Below are 18,141 nucleotides of genomic sequence, written 5' to 3'. Positions count from 1 at the left end.
CAAGCCAAGCACCAAAAACTCAGATCTTCTGGCTTCAGCATAAATGCAAAATCTGCCTCCTTTTCAGAGTGAACAACATGGATTAGTGTTGGAGCCCTTGTAGGACAAGCTATCCCAAACACCCTTGGATATAACTCCTATAATGATAGTGACTTTCTTCTTGCCTCAATTAATACTGATGCATCACTAAGTTTATTCAATTTCTGGTGATTCAAATATTATATAATGAAAATATATTAAAATACACTATTGTCATAAAAGGACAAGTCTAAACAAGAATATTTTAATATGAATATATAAAGCTGTAAATTGGATATATAAAGCTGTATTAAGAGTTGAATCCATCAGTAGGTTACTATCTTGGTTGCAATGCCATGTATTCTTTCATGGAGGCTTTAAAATCAGCAGGGCTGATTTGTAATGTCAGGCATCTCCTCTCTGGCAGACTCCTTGTCTAAACTTCCTGCTGAAGTAACCATCAGTTCAACATGGTAAGCAAGGCCTGTGATTTAGTGGGTTCTCTTATTTAGATTGTCCTTTTAGAACACAGGTATTGTGCTGCAAGGTTTGGGTTTCCTTTTTTTTTTTTTTTTTTTTAACACAGTCATCGTAGTTATTCCAATAACTTAATAAATTAAGAAAATTAAAGCAACTAAATTATTTCACATACATATTTTTCAGAATTTTTTCTTTTAATTATAGCAGGTGTGTGTAAGAAGAGACTGTATTTTAAGAATGGAAAGACTTCATGTTTTTAAGATTTGATCAGTCCCTCTTGCTCTTCAGAGAGAAAAATACCACTTTTAAAGGTGGTTTTCAATGCAGCAGAGACAGATAAATTGTTAAGTGTCTAGTAATTAGAATCATAAATATGGAAATAGTGCATAAGCAAGAAATAAGGAAGGATTTCTATTTTTAAATCCTAAGGACAAGTGCCCCCTTGAAAAACTACTAAGAAAATTAGTGGACTCTCCATTTTTTGATGGCTTGAAAGTAAGGCTGGATTCTGTGCTGAGTTGGAGTCCAGACTGGTAGAATAAGCTGTGAAAGCCCATCTCTTATAATCTTCTTGACTCCCTTCTCACCTCTACTGTGTCTTCTCCCATGGGCCACAGCTCTGGGGATGAGTCATGAGCCCAGCTCAAGCTCAGGCTCAGGCTCAAGTTAAGGTTCTGTGTCCCTCCAGGACATAAACACTTTGCCACACCACCACAGGATTTTCACAAGGTTTTGTGTGAGGCCTTTAAAACAGAAAAGGATAGTTTTTAATCTGAGCTAGGCCTGGCCTAGAGGCTGAAAAAGCCCCTCAAAGCATCTAAGGTGTGAGGGCAAAACTGAGCAGAGGTAGAGAGCTGCCCTGTATGAGGGACAACAAAGGAGTGGTTCTGGGGTGATGTTCCTTCTTGCAGAACCTGTCCTTGCTGGGGCAGTGGGGAAGGGAAAGGGTCATCCTGCAGCACATGAGCATGTTCTTGGACTTGTATCTGTGTAGTGTTTAATGCTACCTTTTCCTCAGGTCTTGTGTTGGCCAAAAAGTGGAGTCTGGCAGTGTATGGATTGTGCACAAATGTAGAGGTCAGGCAAAGCTAAAACCTTTGGTTTGCGAGGAAGAATTTGCTGCTATTTATTACTGTAATATACAAAAACGAATCATTAACGCAGAACTGTGTTTCCTAGATGGCATATTAGAACTGAAAATAATATTTTTCTGGTTAATTCCTTTTTCCAATTGTAGGTTCAGTGAGTGAGAAGCTGCCACAACGAGAAGGTGCAGGCAAAACAGGTAAATATCTTAGTTGGCCTTTAAATAGGAGCTAAAATTGCTGTGGGATACGCTGCTGTGGTTTTCCATATATTTAAATTATCAATATAAATTTACGATGTATTGTAGCTGCATATGTAATATATGCATGTTCATTATTAATTTTATATTTGCATTGCAGATATTTAGTAAACTTATAAGTATAAACATATATATACATATATATATGTATGCACAGACACTATATTTTTCTAGTCTCAGTCCTATAGACTTTGCAATTCAGTGCTGTTTGGACAACAACTTTCCTTCCAAATTCTATACTCTGAAATATTTTCCCATACTTTTTGCTTTTTCTGGAGGACAGATTATTCTGTCTGTTTGATAAAGACAGCATTCTGCAGTCCCAAAATCTTGAGAACTCGAGTTCTCACTTTATTTCCACAGCAATCAGTGCTTGAGTCATCTTGGACCCAGCACTTGGCTTAATATTTTGATTAATTCGTCTGATGGCTTATATTTGTGGCCAGAAAATTGTTCTTTTTTGATATAGGTCATGATGTATATCTTTTTGGCAAAACAAAATCTAATGTGAATATGACATAGCTTGTAGACAAAAATGAATGAGATATCTATGTTCTAAACAAAAGTTAACACTCTCCAAACACTTGAAAGAATTTTAGATTCAGCTGAAAACAACATACTGAATAGTTCCATCAGTTACACTGCATAAATTAATTTTAAAGAAGTTACTCATTTTTGTTCTAATGTTAATGCCTCTCTGTTTGGTGCATGGTAAATATAACTGCATTTTTTTACAGGCACTTTTGCAGCATTGCAATAAACCTAACATTGAAATAAACTATAGTGCTGTTGGGCTAAAAGAATCAGTACTTCTTTAAGGCTAATTATTACAAAGTACTGAAAAATTTGTCCTTCATGTATTTCCAGAAAAATTGCAGGTTCCACTAATCGCATGTTGCCCATTTTCTTCAGGTCTGGACTTTGATTTTCAGCTTTGAACTGAATGAACTATACCATATATAAAACTTGATTGGTATCCTTTATTTTTGTTTGTGGCTGTGATGGCTGAACTACTGAACGCTGAATGAACAGTCATAGAACAGGGAAATGAACACAGCTTATCAAATCTCCCTTCTTACCAAGTATATTTGTGTCTTAAGTGACATGATTGCATTTTACTCATGCCTGGTTTTTGTTCTCCAGCACAAGCCTGCAGCATTAAAGGCTTCTGATCTGGTTCCCAGGTGGTCCCTGCTTCTTCTCAAACACTGCTTTCTTCCTCTCCTCACCCTTCTTCCACACGGTCACTGACTTATGATTTAAATAAGGTAGTGTTGTCAAAGACTTCCCAAATTCTTTAGGGACTCTCACAGAGTAGGGACCAGGATCATACATCTATCTGAGTTAAGGACCTGTGCTTCGGCTTCACAGCCAGTGTAGTAAAACATATTTTGTAGCTCAGCTTGCAAGGGCATTGTAGTAGTTTTTGCAGCAACCATAACACTCTCTGCTCTTTCCTCTGCATGTTCCTGTGGAGCAACCATGAGTGTCTGCCCATATTGTAGCCCAGCAAACTTAGGCTGGTTCACAGTGTTCTCAGTGCTCCAGAGGACATGCTTCAGACCTTCAAGGTGTGGTCTTGAGGACTCTCCTCAAGAGACAGCATAGACTTAACTTCAGACAGTCTTCCCTTCCAAGATGTCTCATAGATAGGGAGCTGGTGACCCATATCTGTTGTACTTGTGCATCTTGCTTTCTCTGGGTATTCCAATACTGAAAGAAAACTTCCAGCTGCAGATATTGGAGATCAGGGGCTTTGTTAGCATGTTTGTAAATTGAAACATTAAACTGAACAGAAATGAAGCTTAAAATTTATTCCTTTAAGTATGTTCTCTGGCTACACAGTTCTTTCCTCTATCCAAGGAAAATATTTATACTCTGAAAATCACAGGTGTCGGAGTTGGGATCACATCCCTTTTTTCTGATTCTTAACTCACTGCAGGACTGTGTTCTTGGTCACTGAACTCTGAGAGCAAACAGAATTTAAACAAGTTTATGTTTAAATATATGGACTGCTATGCATGTGCCAGCCAGAGAGAATTGTGCAATTAGTCTGTGCGATATCTAATTCATATCAATCGTTAAACATTTGTTGTATTACAACAAAAACAGGACCAAAACTGTTTTAAATGCTGCTTGAACAAAGTTCAGGAGGCTAATTTTGATTGGGGTGATTATCACTGAGTTGCAGCATTATGCTGAATTTCAGGTAATTCCATAAGATTACACAAACTGAAATTGTGTACCAAAAGATTATTAGAAAAGTCATTTAAATGCAGACCAAATTTCTGGCTTAGCTCTGGGTAATATCTGCCTACCATAAGTTACCTTCTGAAATAGTGGGTTTCCTGAATCACATACAGACTGATCATCTAAATATATGTCTTGATTTTCTGTACACTAGGATGCTTGATGGCCTCTCTGAAATTAATCAATGGTCTTATTCTACCACCCAGAGGACACCACAGAAATGCCAGCAAAACTAATGCAGAGTGACAGTCTTTCATAACATTGAAGCAAAGAATCCTGCCATTGCCATTGTGTGGACATGAAGAACGAGCACTCTTAAAAGAAATCTCCTTATGCCTTGGTTAGATAATTTGCATTGAAAATAAGCTCCCGTTGCTGCTGCTTTGGTTTTGTATAAAGATCACTATTCCATGGCTGGAAATTTGGTTTTACCTGCTCTCAGTATCTACTTGGTATCAGTATTTGCTGTGACCTAGACTGTGACCCTTAGAGGACAAGGTCAGAGTGACCCCAAACATTTTGCATGATTTAAAGACAGCACAGACTTAAAAATGCCCCAAACAGTGATGGTGATAGCAAAGAGAATAGGAGACTCTTGGAATTGCACTAGCAAGAAGGAAAGGAAAGAGATAGTGTGTTAACCTAAAAGCTGCTTCTCCCTTGTTACCCAGGTAAGGCTACATGCCATAAGCAGCTTCTCAGTTACTGTTGATTCTGTCTTCCATGAAAATGCCAGGAAAACAATCTGGAAACAGTTTAGGTCTGAAATCCAATTGTGAGACTGCAAGAAATAGTAATAAAACCTTTGCACGGAAGATGCTGTTTACTGCAGTACACCTTGGTCTTGGAGTTAGCTCCTTGCCACAGGAAAATATGACTGTAAAATATGTACTAGCATTGCCTCCTGAGTCATATTTTCCCCACATCTGCAATAGTTTTAAATAACAAAAACATAATAAACTAAAGATGGTTTTTTGGTACCACTGTTTAGCAAAAGCTTGTTTAAATAGTTTTTTTATATTTAATTTTTCTCTTCCAGCACTACATCCACAGTGTTTTACTGAACCTAAAATGACTCATGTCTTCTTGTCTTACTTTCTGTAATTTTCCCTTCCTCATTTCTTGCAGTAATGGTTGGTAGTGGGTGGGTGGAGAATGCTGACCAGAGGATAACAGTTGTGCAAACAATATTCTGGTTATATAATCTGTGAATCTCACTTATAAATCAACTTGATTCTTAAATAGATCCTGCTGTGCTTAAAAAACCCTTTGATTTTAAGGTGTCTGCAGCCACTCATTCCCTCTAGACTGTTTTTGATTTCACAGGTCTCAGTCCTTCTATACATTTATCTAATTATTACTTTAGAAATGCTGATTTTTCATTTATAATTGATTTATAATCTATAGGTATCAGTGTGCATATTAGAAGTGAAGAATTACACTCCAGAGAGCAACCTGATCACATCATGCATCACCAAAGAACTTGCAATAAATTCATCATCCATGACCTCAGACCCCATCCATTTATAAAACATAGTCTGTATATGTAATAAATCTGTGCTGTCTACTGCCTATAAAGAATGTTTATATTGTTTACTGGCCGGGGCTATGTGCAAATCATTATTTTCAATCATGTATGTACACTTATTTAGCTTACTCTCATAATTGTAGTCTCCTTGCAAATCTTTTCCATTCTGAATTCAGATGATGCCTCAGCTCCTGCGCTGGAGACTCAGCCTCAAGGTGATGAAGAAGGTGAGTGAATTTAACAGCATGGTATTAAACTGGGCAGTTATGGACTGTATTCCACAGCATAAAATGACATCCTGGGAGTATCTACAACTGCTGGCGTGGTTGCAAGAAATTGCAAATATCTGTTCTTTTTTTTAGGAACAACAAAGACAACAAACACAATAGAGTCTTGCAGGCAGTGAATTTTGTATGATAGTCTGGAGATGAGACTTTACGTGTGGAGACCAACATCAGCAATTTTAATTGTTGCGACTGAGGGCAGACACAGCTTTTAAACTTGAGCCAAAGTGCAGATTAGAACTCTATGTTGAAATAAACAAGTCGAAGGGTAAATTCTGTCCTCGGCATAATGACTAGTAATATCACTGTAAAGGCTGATGTGTTGTGAAGCTTGCCTCTGGAGAAGTCAATTGCCAAGCAATAATAGTCCTATGTTGTGGCTGCCTTATCACTCACTGCTAATCTTGCAGAATTTGGGTCTGCAGCCATTATATATTTTGGGTCCAGAGTAGAACATTTTTATTTTAATTAAACCTAATTTTCATTAAAAGTGTTTATTGAACTTTTATTGAAAAATCTTTTGTACAAATAGAATAAGGAAAGGACTATTCATGCCTTTGCATGAATAATAGTCTTAACTGCCCTAATATAAACCAATGTGACTATTTTTTAAGATCCATGTTTCTTTAAAACTGGCCCCTATTCAGTTGGTAATAAATTTTAAAAATGTTAACATTTATCAAGCTTTTTCTGTTGCCTTTTTTTTTCTAGATATAGCTTCTCGTTATCCTACCTTATGGACTGAACAAGTAAAGAGTAGACAGAACAAAACCAATAAAAGCTCAGGTAAGAAACTTAGGTCATCTTTACTTTGCAAAGCACCTCTGAAGGTATGAATGAACCACCCTGCATATGAATCATCCATCATGCTTCCACTCTCATTGTATGATAGTGCCTGAATGATTTGCAATGGTGATGATTTACTGAGCTCATGCATTATACATTCCTTTATAGAGAAGTACTTTTGGCCAGGCTTTACTTGGCAAAAATTGTATTAGTCCACTGAAGACTCTGGTTCATACCTATTTACATGTGTTTAGTGGGTCAGACATTTATTTTTTACATTCTTTTAAATTATCTTCCTCTTTGTTATCTGCTTATTTTTGGGTGATATGTAGCAAGAAGGTGCTTGTGAAACGACAGTGTGGATTACTGTTTGGTGGTAAATCATAGGAGACAAATCTGAAAAGAAGCAAACTCCCATCAGAAGCCAGCTTTTAGTGAGCAGGAATTGGAAAGACAGTGTTACCTGCTTTTTACTACATCAGTTACCTGTTATTTACAAACTGATCACTGTTTTGTTGTGAATTAATTATGTTGCTTTTTAAAAAATAATTGTGGAATTCTGGCTCTACTTATTTTCATCATTGTTTAGAATAGAGATTTTTAAACCTGGACTAGGAATGTTACCTTTTATTCTGTCTTCCATGAAAATGCCAAGAAAACAATCTGGAAACTGTTTAGGTCTGAGATCCCGTTGTGAAGCTGCAAGAAATAGTAATAAAACCTTTGCACGGAAGATGCTGTTTACTGCAGTACACCTTGGTCTTAGATGAATGTCCTAAGACTGAATTCTCTAGAGTATTCAGATAAATTCAGTGCTTTGGTGGATGATAAATTTTGATGCCTTTCTCATTGCTGCTTCCTTTCAGTGGAATAAACTTTAGAGAATATTCCTGGGTTTTATTTCTGTAGAAAAATGTATAGTTTAAAAGGAAATATTAATGATGTAGGCTATGATTCAGTAAATCACCCCAAAACACGCTTCAAATCCAGAAGACATTGAGGCTATGCTTTACATTAAGTACTGTGCTTAAGTATTTTACTGAAATGAGAGCCAAAAGCATTTAGAAAAGACAAACAATCATCATAAGAAGAAAGCAAGATGCTAAAAGGTTTAAAGATTTCTTTATGCAAGCTATTTTTATCATGAGTGCAATAATTATTAATAATTTTTTCTCTCCTTGATTTTCCAGTAGGCACTAAAGGGAAGGACCTTAAACAGTGTAGGCAAGAGTTTGAAGCAAATACTTTTCATGCTGGAGATTTAATTTTTCATTTCTTTAGTCAGTGTAGGCAAGAACAGAATTCCTGTGGGATTTCTGTAGATTAAAATATGTCTATAGAAATTTGTCACTGTTAGGAGTATTTGTTTAATTTTTACAGTGCTAGAGTCTAAAGTAAGACTTTTTGAGTTTGCAGTGTAGCTGCCAAAGCTTCAACATACACACACATACACACACACACACACACACACACACACACACACACACACACACAAGTGCATACACAAAGACAAAAAAAAAAAGGTGGGTTTATTTCTGGGAACTGATAACCTCCAGTCCATCTAAAAACACATTTACAAAAGAAGAGGAATCACAAGCATAGCTTACCTGTGTTGTGACTCCTAGCCCAACCTCAAAATCATGATTATGTTAGATTTGCTAACAGCAGGACTTGCTCACGACAGGGTTAACATACCCAGGCTAGCAGAATTACTTCAGGAGGTACTCTGCAGCAAATCTTCCTGTAATTTGTAGCTATATCTAATGTGCCAGATTGACATAATCAATCAAGGTGAATCCAGGTGCTACAAACAGTGTCCTCACTGATTGTTGTAGGCAGGTTTTTAAGGTCTTGAAAAAAAAAAGAAAAAAGAGTAATATTTTCCACTTATTACCACTCAGAGTGGTGCCAAGGCTTTTGGGAACACCCACAGAGAATCACCTCTGCACAGTTATGTGTACAGAGCAGGAAAGGCCTTGCCACTGAACCCAGTGGATTGTAAATTTGCTGTCTTCCCACTTCCAGGCTTCAATATAAAGGATAAATATAGATGTCTTCTTCACTCAGTTAGCTTAGTAAACTCTGATTCAGACTTGGTCATAAAAACATCAGAAAGCTTATTGAAAAGTATTTGTCTGAGGAAAATTTATCTCTGCATAGGAACTGTATTTATAAAACAAAACATGAAGCCAAATTTATTAATAATGGGCTAAATTTTCCTTTGTTTTTCTATAGTAATCCTAGTGCTGTCAAAGAAATTCTTGAGGTGCAAATAACACTATCATCTAGCTTTGCCTATAGAATATAACTAAAAAAAGACAAAATTTCAGGCAAGATACTAATATTCTATTTAACAACTTACTATTTTAGTTTGTACTGCTTTCTTCTTGCGAGTTTTTACTTGAATATATGTTCTAATGTATCATGATCAATATGTCATCTACAAACTTGAGCTGAGAAATCAATCTCCTCAGGAAAAAGTTTTTGTGAGTTAAGGTCACAAATTAATACATTAAATTTGTTTTACCCCTCATGAAGTGGTTTGCTTTTACTATTCTGCAAATGACCTGCCAGTTACAATGAGCTAGTAAAATCAGCATAAACTATTTTAGGTTTTGAAATATAGAAAATAATGGCTCAGGAAATTCTAGTTTATATTAGTCCTCTGGTGCATTCATTTGACTGAATGAGCCTAAATTAATTTAGCACAGAGTAATGGCATATGCAAGACTCACAGATGCAAGGCATGAAATTAGTGGATTATATATCCATGTTCTATAATGCCTTCTACTGTATGTTCTTTTTGTTGGCTCAGAGAAATAGGCCTTTGCCTTCACTTAATGCATTTGTGGAGTGGTATTTAACCTATTAGTTTTTGAGAACAAAACTTTACTCCCGGTAAAAATGCCATCAACACTGGATTATGTTACAATAGCTCTGTTTAGACTGGCTGTTTTGAGTAGAAACATCTCAATAGCTCTTTTGGTACATTTAAGATGATTTCTGAAATACTTTTTATTTCCCTACTTAGACTAGTTTAGGCATGGTGACTAGTATTCATCTCATTGCTAAAATAGGCTTTGCTGAGATATTTTATACATATGTCACAGTGCCTTTGTAAATATTTTATGACTACCCCCATGCTCCTCATTTCTTGCTCCATTTAACAGAAAATATTGTGGATTTGCCATATCAGATTGACAGAATTAGAATTTTACCAACAACTATAGAAAACAAACAGAAAACATTGTACAAGGGACTACATGGATTCTGATTAAGACATCAAAATGCAGCAGCCTACACTGCTGTGTGTCTGCAAACTCAGGGTCTAAATTCCTGCTAGGAATTTAGGTATGGTGACTAGTTCAGATCTGTAGCTGATATTAAGGTGTCTGTGCTTTAGGCAAACTTACTCCCACACCAGTATCAGTTGGAAATCCGGGTACTATGTGAGTGGAGAAGACAGTGCAGATACTTTCCCATCACCTAACAGGGAAAATCCAGTCCCCTGAGGACAGCTCAGGATGGACTGTAAATCTCTTAGGTTCTCCTTGCTGCATCTGCTCTATCAGCAATTTATATTCCTGTGGTATTCGTGGGAACACAGTGTGACATTTTTCAGAGGTTGTACACCATTTTTCGTGTTTGAGTGTAGACTAAGAAAGCACAGTTTAATTCTTTTCACAGTGCCGAGTGAAACTTCAAATTCATTTTGTTAGCTTGAATTTGAGAGCCATTATTTTCTAATAGCCTATTGTGGGAGCACTTTCCTGAGAAATAAATAGGATGAGTTTAACTGATAACATTTTTAATGTTAAAAAAGTTTCTTAAAGTACTCAGTAATTTCTCAGTAGAATCTGTACACTACAGAATAAACCAAACTTAGTGTAAAATTTCATTAATTTTACAAATAAAGGAAAGAAAAAGTCATCCATAACCTGTAATATACTTTTACAGGTATGAAGACCTAAGAAACTCTGGTGATAATGTAATACAAGATAAAAAAATGTTTGAATATTGTTCTAGTGCCTGGCTGGTTTCATCTATTTACTATTCAGTTCTATTCTCTTATACTTTCATCTGTTTCTGTAAATATGTAATAGTATCTTAGTGCTAATGATTTATATTTTCATTGATCATACATTTGTTGATCGTGCATTTAATGAGCACTGTAAAGGGGTTGTAAAACTAGTGTTTGCTGTGTTGATAATCCAGTATGACCAGTATGATGAAAACAAAAGAGAGGAAGAAATTGTTGCCTTTCTTTGTTGACCCAATAGTTCACATTTCATCTGAACTACACAGACAAGTGATGCAGTGTTTGTGCCAACTCTGTGATTTCTACCATCTTTATGCTTATATGCTTTAAGCATATAAGGTGCTAATGGACAAGCCATTCATAATCCATCATAAAAGAGGCTTGACCCAGAGAAAATCCTGATCTGCCATTAAGGCTTCTGAGGCAGGGTCAGGTTTATGAGATTATGACATTTTTCCTCCAGAATGAAGAATCTTAAATCACAATTAATTGTCTCCTCAAACTATGGTTTTAGTGATTTCAAGAGTAGCAAGATTTCAAACCCCTTAATCTGGATATTCTGGTAATGTAGAATCATCATCATGATAATTTTTTACCTCACCTGTGTGAAGAGCACCTTGTGCATGTGAAAGGGACACATATCTTTTTATTAAATTTTCTGATGCAATGGAGTTGTGTTTTATTGCTGCCTTTTTGCTACAGACTATAATTTTCAGGACTTAAAACATCTGTTGCAAGATTTTATCAATTAGTCCCAGAGAGTTCAATTCAACAGGAGTTTCATTCTCAAAACACCATCTGGGAAAGTACTGATTTGCACATACAGCAATATATTATAGACTGGCTGCAAATGCAAATGAAAGCAGTTGGTATGATGTCTGGTGAGAATACTTTCTTAATAGAATAAAATAATGAAATCTAAAGTGATAATTATGTGTCTATATCTATACAAAATAGCTGCTTGCATTTATCTGTCTGTATAGTCTGAATCTGTTGGCAAAGTGTGCCAGTAAGACTGATTAATATGACAGAGTGACATTCTAAGAGGTGAATGCAGTTTTTATTGCCATGTCATCTGATAGCTTCAAAGCATTGGTGCATTAGAGTTTTTCTCACATAGAAACTATGTTGGTTGTCAGTGAGGTTTCTGTCTCCTTATCTTGCTTGTTTTGTGTCTCATTGGCAATTGTTCCAGTGGTATCCTGGTGCATTGATCATTCCCTGAAAGTCACCTCCTGAAAGGACCAAGACAAATCTTTTTCCATACTCCAATGCTCATGTTCATTCCAAACTCAAGCTAACTTCTTACTGTTTTGCCTATCCTGACAAAAGTCAGTCTCAAAGTTAAAAAAACTTGCATTAAAAAGAAAAAACCAAAAAATATTTTCTTTCAAAGAAAATAAATGTAAGAGTTCATGTGTCTGCCCAATTACATCAATTTTAAGAGCCATTCCTTTCTAAGCATAGGAAAATTAATAACCTAGAGACAGAAAACTGTGTAACAGCTCAGTTACTTTTTATTTATTCTCATTAATTTTTGCATTTTTCAGATGTTGCTTTTAGTGTTCACTGAAGATATACTACCTGCAGTTGAAGTTGTGTGAACTAGCAAGGAAAAATTAAGATCCAGTTGAATGTTTCCACTTACATATTTATTAAAAATAATTAGAAGTTTTCTAGAAGTATTTTGAATTAGGCTTATTTCACAATGTGGAGATTTTGAGATATGAAGCCTGTTATAACAGAAGGAAATCAAAACTGATATCATGAAAAAGTGAAGAAAGAACATAGACAAGAGGGGAAAGAAAGTATTTTAAAAGATTGTTGCCTGTCTTTTTCAGGAGGGGTTCCTAGGAAGTTGAGTGTTGTCCTGCAGAACCCTGGCTAGTCTTCCATTCTCAAATTTACTTGTATTTGGCATTAAAGGAGCGGCAGGTGAGGATGATGCCTGCTTGCTCTTAATATAATATGCCTTTATTGGACACTCAGAAATGGACTTCAAATTAATACATAAAGTAGATTTGCATGGGGAAATACCCTGAGTAGAAGTGGTCCAGTAATTGAAAACCACTGAATTACACAGAAAATCTGGAGCTTTTTGCCTGTTACCAGCTCATTTCAGCCCTAAAGACAGTGTTTCTTTCCAACAATTAGTGAGGTATGAGCCACACTCAACCATGGTAATTTATTGTGTTTTAAATGCTTGTGTTGTAAATGCAGTCATTAGCCATAGCTGGAAAAGTCAAGAGTGTGGTAATAAATTGTTGAAGTATATTCATGTCATGCCTAGAGTATCTGACATTGTCATGGGCTAAAATTATAACAGCCTGTTGGAGATCTGTAATGTTCTGGCACAGAAGTTTGTTGATCTGGAGTATCTGAAATGGAATTGGCTTAAACCCTAAAAATGTCAATTCAAACCCTGAAAGTAGAATAGAAGGCACAAGTATTGATTCTAAATATCTTCAAACATCCCAATCAGCTATTAAATCAACACAGGGATTCTGTCAATGGGAACTCAGTCCATAACAAATGGGCAATCTGTCTCTGCCAAATTTTAGACAAGTTCAAGTCCAGACATTTTTACTCTGAACTTTTTACTTTGGGCTTATCTGCAGGTCAGTTCCCTACACAAAGAAAGGCACTAGCATTATTTCCTGACATCTACAGCAAGTCCAAATATTTTATGTTAGCCATAGATCTACCTTTTGGGCCTTGTAAAATCTGTGGGTGCTGAAAGACATGAGCTGCTAGAACAATTTTTGTTTGGCCTGTTCTCTCAGCAAAGTGGTGCATGGCAATTAAAGAGAAAAGCATTGCATGGAATGTTAGTAAGAAATACTCAGATGAAGACTGGAAGCTTCCAAAACACAATCTTATGACCTTCTCAGACTCTTCATGTTGACTCTTGCAGCTGATTCACTAAATGTTCCCTTTAGAGTTCAAGAAGGAACTTAATTATTTGGAGCAAACTATAATTTCTCATTTGTATTTTACTCTAAAACTAGCATTGTTAGGAAACTGCTGGAGAGAGAGATCTGTGAGGCACTGTAACAACTTGTTATATGCACTACTGTTACATTTTAAAGTGTAGGAGGTAGCTCTCTTTACTTCTCCTTCATTTGCTGTTGTTTTTCTGTCAAGAACCACAGTAGTTTTAGAGTAGAATTCTTTCTGAATATTGGTTGCAAGATACCGTCTCTCAGCTGAAAAACTCACAGCTTAAAACTGCTGAATGTTCACATCACTAGGGCCAATCAGTAAATGGTTGACTTAGTTCCTAATAGAGAATTTTAATTACTTTTTAGCAGCAATTTTTAAGCATACTCTAGTCTTGATTTACCTGTTACAAGACGGAACAGTACTCTTCAACCTCTTCATGTTCTTCACCAGTTAACAAAATCCCTCTTCATACTCTGGTCCCCTTCCTTGCCTTGTTTTGCCTTGCCTGACCTAAATTGGTAAAGGAAAATTGCTGTTTTCTTTCAGTTCTTTCAGAGTCATCCAAGAAGATTAAACTTTTCAGACCTCCCCACACTGCTTGTATATTATGATTCATTCTTAATTCATAGGCTGTTGGATCATGCTTATTATAGAACTGTCCTATCTTTAATAATCCTTTTCACAAGGATTTTCATTTATCTTCATTTTAATTTTACATATTAGTTCTAAACCTTAAAAAAAGATCAAGCACTGCCATTTTCATCTTTTTCCTCCCACGACAAGGGAAGACCCTCCCATCCTAAACCATTAGAAAAAGAGCTCTGTTTTACATCCAGTTGATGTTCTTTATCCTCAGGATGTTCCAGGGCTTCACTGGACCCCCACTGGGGGGAGGAAAAAAATAAATCTGTTTTATGCAAGGCTAGCTGATAATTTCTGCTTTACTGCATGTGTTAAAATTTGATGCCAAAAGATAGTAATCTTTCCTGACCATTTTAATTGTATCACATTACTTTCTTCAGCAAGTAAATGACAAAAGAGTACTGCTTGAAGTTCTCCTTTAGTTTTCAGACATGCACTCCTCCACCTGCCTACAGCTTTCTATGGTTTGCCAGACATCAGATTGCATAATGATAAAAACATCAATAATGTCCATAAATCCTAAGAGGAATGCCAGGTTAATGATCTGTATTTTAGTGGCAGATGAAAAATCATGTAAATCATGTTAATGCACAGAAACATATTAGATTGGATCATATCTAATGACATAATCTTTCTCGGAAATAGATAAAACTTTCAGTCAAGACAGTCTGTGTCTGGCTATGGCTGTACTATCATTACTGGGTGGTATGTAGAAGATAGGTCTTAAACAGGGTAAACAGTAAGAGGTGCCAGGCATTCCATCATCATCCAGTGACCTGATAGTTAGGAGAAAATGTCCATGTTCTATGCAGAGATGCAGTTTTTTTTCTATCAGGATAAGTCAAATAACCAGCTATCTACCTTTCCAGTAACTGAATAAACTTTGTCTGAAAAAGAAGCAAAAACCAGTTATATGGACTGTGGAATTCTACTGCTTGATCTGCACAAAAAAAGGTCTGACTGTTGTTAATGGAAATACAGACTGTGGGAGGACCATGTAATGTTCCTTGGTAGATCAGGCTAGTCATGGTGGCTTAAATTTGGCGGGATTTTTAATGGGATGATTTATCACATATGAATTCCACATTTCTTATTTGCCAGGCCATGTATCTCTGAACAAAATTGTTGAAGAGACTGACAGCTTGTATTATAGTTCATGCATTGCTTAATTATTAAAAAAAAATATCTTGGCTTTTCCTTAATTGTGTAAACAAATTGCCACATGATGCAGGAACTTTTTGAGGCTTCATCAGTAATTTTAGTATTCTCCATTTGGTACAAAAGCAAGAGAAATTCAGCTCCTACTGGGACTTCTATGTGATGGGTGGATTTCACCCCCAAATCTGTGCATTGGCCACATATCTGCAGTGAAGTTGTTGCAATTAGTCTGACTCTTTACAGCAGTGTCTGCTTTTATGGACTGTTAAAGTCCAAGGTTAATGCTATCATCGATGGATCCTTTACCCTAACCTGTCCTTAATGCAATGCATTAGATTCTTTTGTTAGTTACAGTTTCCAATGTAGAGCCTCCTTTCTGCTCAAAGCCACACCAAGGGTCATCAGAGCAAGGGAAGTTCTTGTAGGCAAGTTATGTTGCTAAAGTACATAAACCCACTTTGAGATCTTCTCATCTATACCCCAACTACTGTTGGCTTGCTTTACATTTTACTGCACTCTGTACATTGTGCTCTGTCACCTCTCAAATAGGACTGCTCCAGACAAATGTTAGGCACTATGTTTTCCCTGTGTAGGAATAACTGCCTAGGAATAATATAGTAATAATAATTAAAATATTAATATTAATATTAAAGTATTATAATAAAAGTATAGTGTCCACAATGCACTAGATTTCTGTGTTACTGGAGAAGAAGCAGTGGTTGAAGAGACAGACCACTGTTTTTCATTAAGCAGTTTTTAATACCTGTTTTAGTTTAAAAACAGCAGGGTGAGTATCTGCATTCATCCACAAATAAAACTATGTTTAAATACAATTAAGGCAGTAAATTAAGTTTCAAATCTTAAATTCTCTTGGTCAAAACACAAGACAAAAGAGAGGGGAAAGCTTAATATGCCAAACTGGTTGAAAATGCAGTCTTCGGTGGAAAACACATGACTTACTAGGGAACTTGTTTTATATATATATGTATTTTCATCTAAAAAAGTGCTTCTTCAAGACAAAAATTCAATTTGAAATATCTTCAAATAACTCAATGGTTTTGGCTCAAAACTCAAAATCTTGACAGTACATTGTAATGTCTTGTTGGAGCTGTAATTTTAAAACTTCACTAGTTCTTCCTTTTTTGAGGGCTGGGTCCTTAGGCTAACAGTATATGTAATAATAATCTCCCAATTTTATAAACTCAGACACTTGACTAATCTTGTATTATGTGGTTCTCTGTGAAATTCAACAAAAACAGCTTGTTGAGGGGTTTTGTTTTGTTCCCTTTTTTATCAAAAAGAAATACTTTGAATGAAAAACATATTTTTATTCAAATACTTGGTTTCTCAGCAGACAGTCAAAATAGGATTTTTCAAACAACTGTATTATAGTCATAACAAGTTCTAAAAAAAATTATGTTCTTGCTATTTAAACAGTGATTGTACCATTGCTTTTCAGTGAGATCTTAATGATATTTAAACTTTCCAGTTTTGTTCCTCATTGAGTAAAAACATCGTATCAAAATGAAATAACTTTTATTGGCCTGTATTTGAAGAAATTATTAGATGCAGTTTTTGTGGGGCTAGAATGCATTATAAATACATAAATTCCTCAAACATGTGTGACTTTTATGCCCTTGAATTATTTTCCAGTATACCCAGTTAGATCAGGGCAACAAACTCATTGATATTTTGTCTGGAAGCAGAGGACTATGAAGTCAAATTAACTCTTCAAGTGCCTCCAAAATCTGAAGTAAAGTTTTTGCAAGAAAAAAATAGTTCAGAATTGCAAGATCTGTTCAAGTTCAAATCATAGGAAGGGTTGAGTGTCTCCTTCAGTCATTAGGCCAAACTTTCACATCTGTATTAAAGCAAATTCCAAAAGATGAAAGAACTGACAAAGGACTGTTGGTTACCACATTGATCCACATACTCTGATACAATGGAGACTTCTAACAGAGTTAGAGGTGGGATTAGTTGCAGAGGCTCATGACCACACTGTTTGGATGCAGTTTACTCTTTCAGAACATCCCTGTGCCCCGTTATTCTGGCTGGCAAGGAAGTGGGGGTGCTTTCTCTTTGCTTACTTGTCTAACTGGTTTGGGGAGGAGTAATTTAAGTAAGTTCTGATCTTGTTTTCTCTCTGATTTTCCTAAAACTCCCATTACGTAGCTAAAGTCATAATCTCAAACTGCCAGAAGGTAATGAGAAAATTGCTAATCTCATTGCTCTCCTGTTTGGTTTTCTCTTAGTTTAAGAGACTTACAGTTTCATTGTTCTTGCAGTTTCTAATCAGATTTTAAAAGCGATCTATGATAATTTTTGGGATGTGATTTTAAGTTCCTGTGAATTGACACAACAGAGGAGCAGCAAAGCCAAAAATATCAGTATAAATGTTTGAAAGGTCACTTCTTACCATTTCCCTACCAACAACTTTAGTATAGAACAGTGACTTGTAATGTAGTCACACATCCTGTAGTTCATCCCTTTAGCTAAACAGTCCAATATAATAATAGAAAATTACTGTAGGAGGCGATGATTTAGTTTTAGCAGGCATGAAGCCTCATTTTACTCGGAGCAGTGTAAATAGGAGTGGCTCTGCTGCAGTTACAAGTCTAATACCACTGGAAGACTTATGAGGAGAGAGGGCAATCAGGCCTGGAGCGTT

The 18,141-nt window shown here is 36.0% G+C and overlaps 1 protein-coding gene across 5 annotated transcripts in view; it reads left to right on the top strand.

The window, feature by feature from the left end:
• The window catches only part of SMOC2 (SPARC related modular calcium binding 2), a 140,271-nt gene that overhangs the window by 65,359 nt on the left and 56,771 nt on the right, over nt 1-18,141 (top strand). For 3 of the 5 annotated variants that reach the window (XM_064413955.1, XM_064413954.1, XM_064413953.1), the window contains exons 5-7: nt 1,736-1,783; nt 5,765-5,848; nt 6,617-6,691. In XM_064413955.1, the coding sequence (XP_064270025.1) occupies nt 1,736-1,783; nt 5,765-5,848; nt 6,617-6,691 (207 nt within the window). The remainder of the gene's footprint in view (nt 1-1,735; nt 1,784-5,764; nt 5,849-6,616; nt 6,692-18,141) is intronic. The other 2 variants (XM_064413957.1, XM_064413956.1) reach the window with 1 other exon arrangement.

Source organism: Passer domesticus, chromosome 3 (genome assembly GCF_036417665.1).
Source record: "Passer domesticus isolate bPasDom1 chromosome 3, bPasDom1.hap1, whole genome shotgun sequence".
Lineage (NCBI taxonomy): Eukaryota > Metazoa > Chordata > Aves > Passeriformes > Passeridae > Passer > Passer domesticus.
The sequence above is the reverse complement of the archived record's forward strand: the minus strand, read 5'-3'. Positions and strand labels throughout refer to the sequence as shown.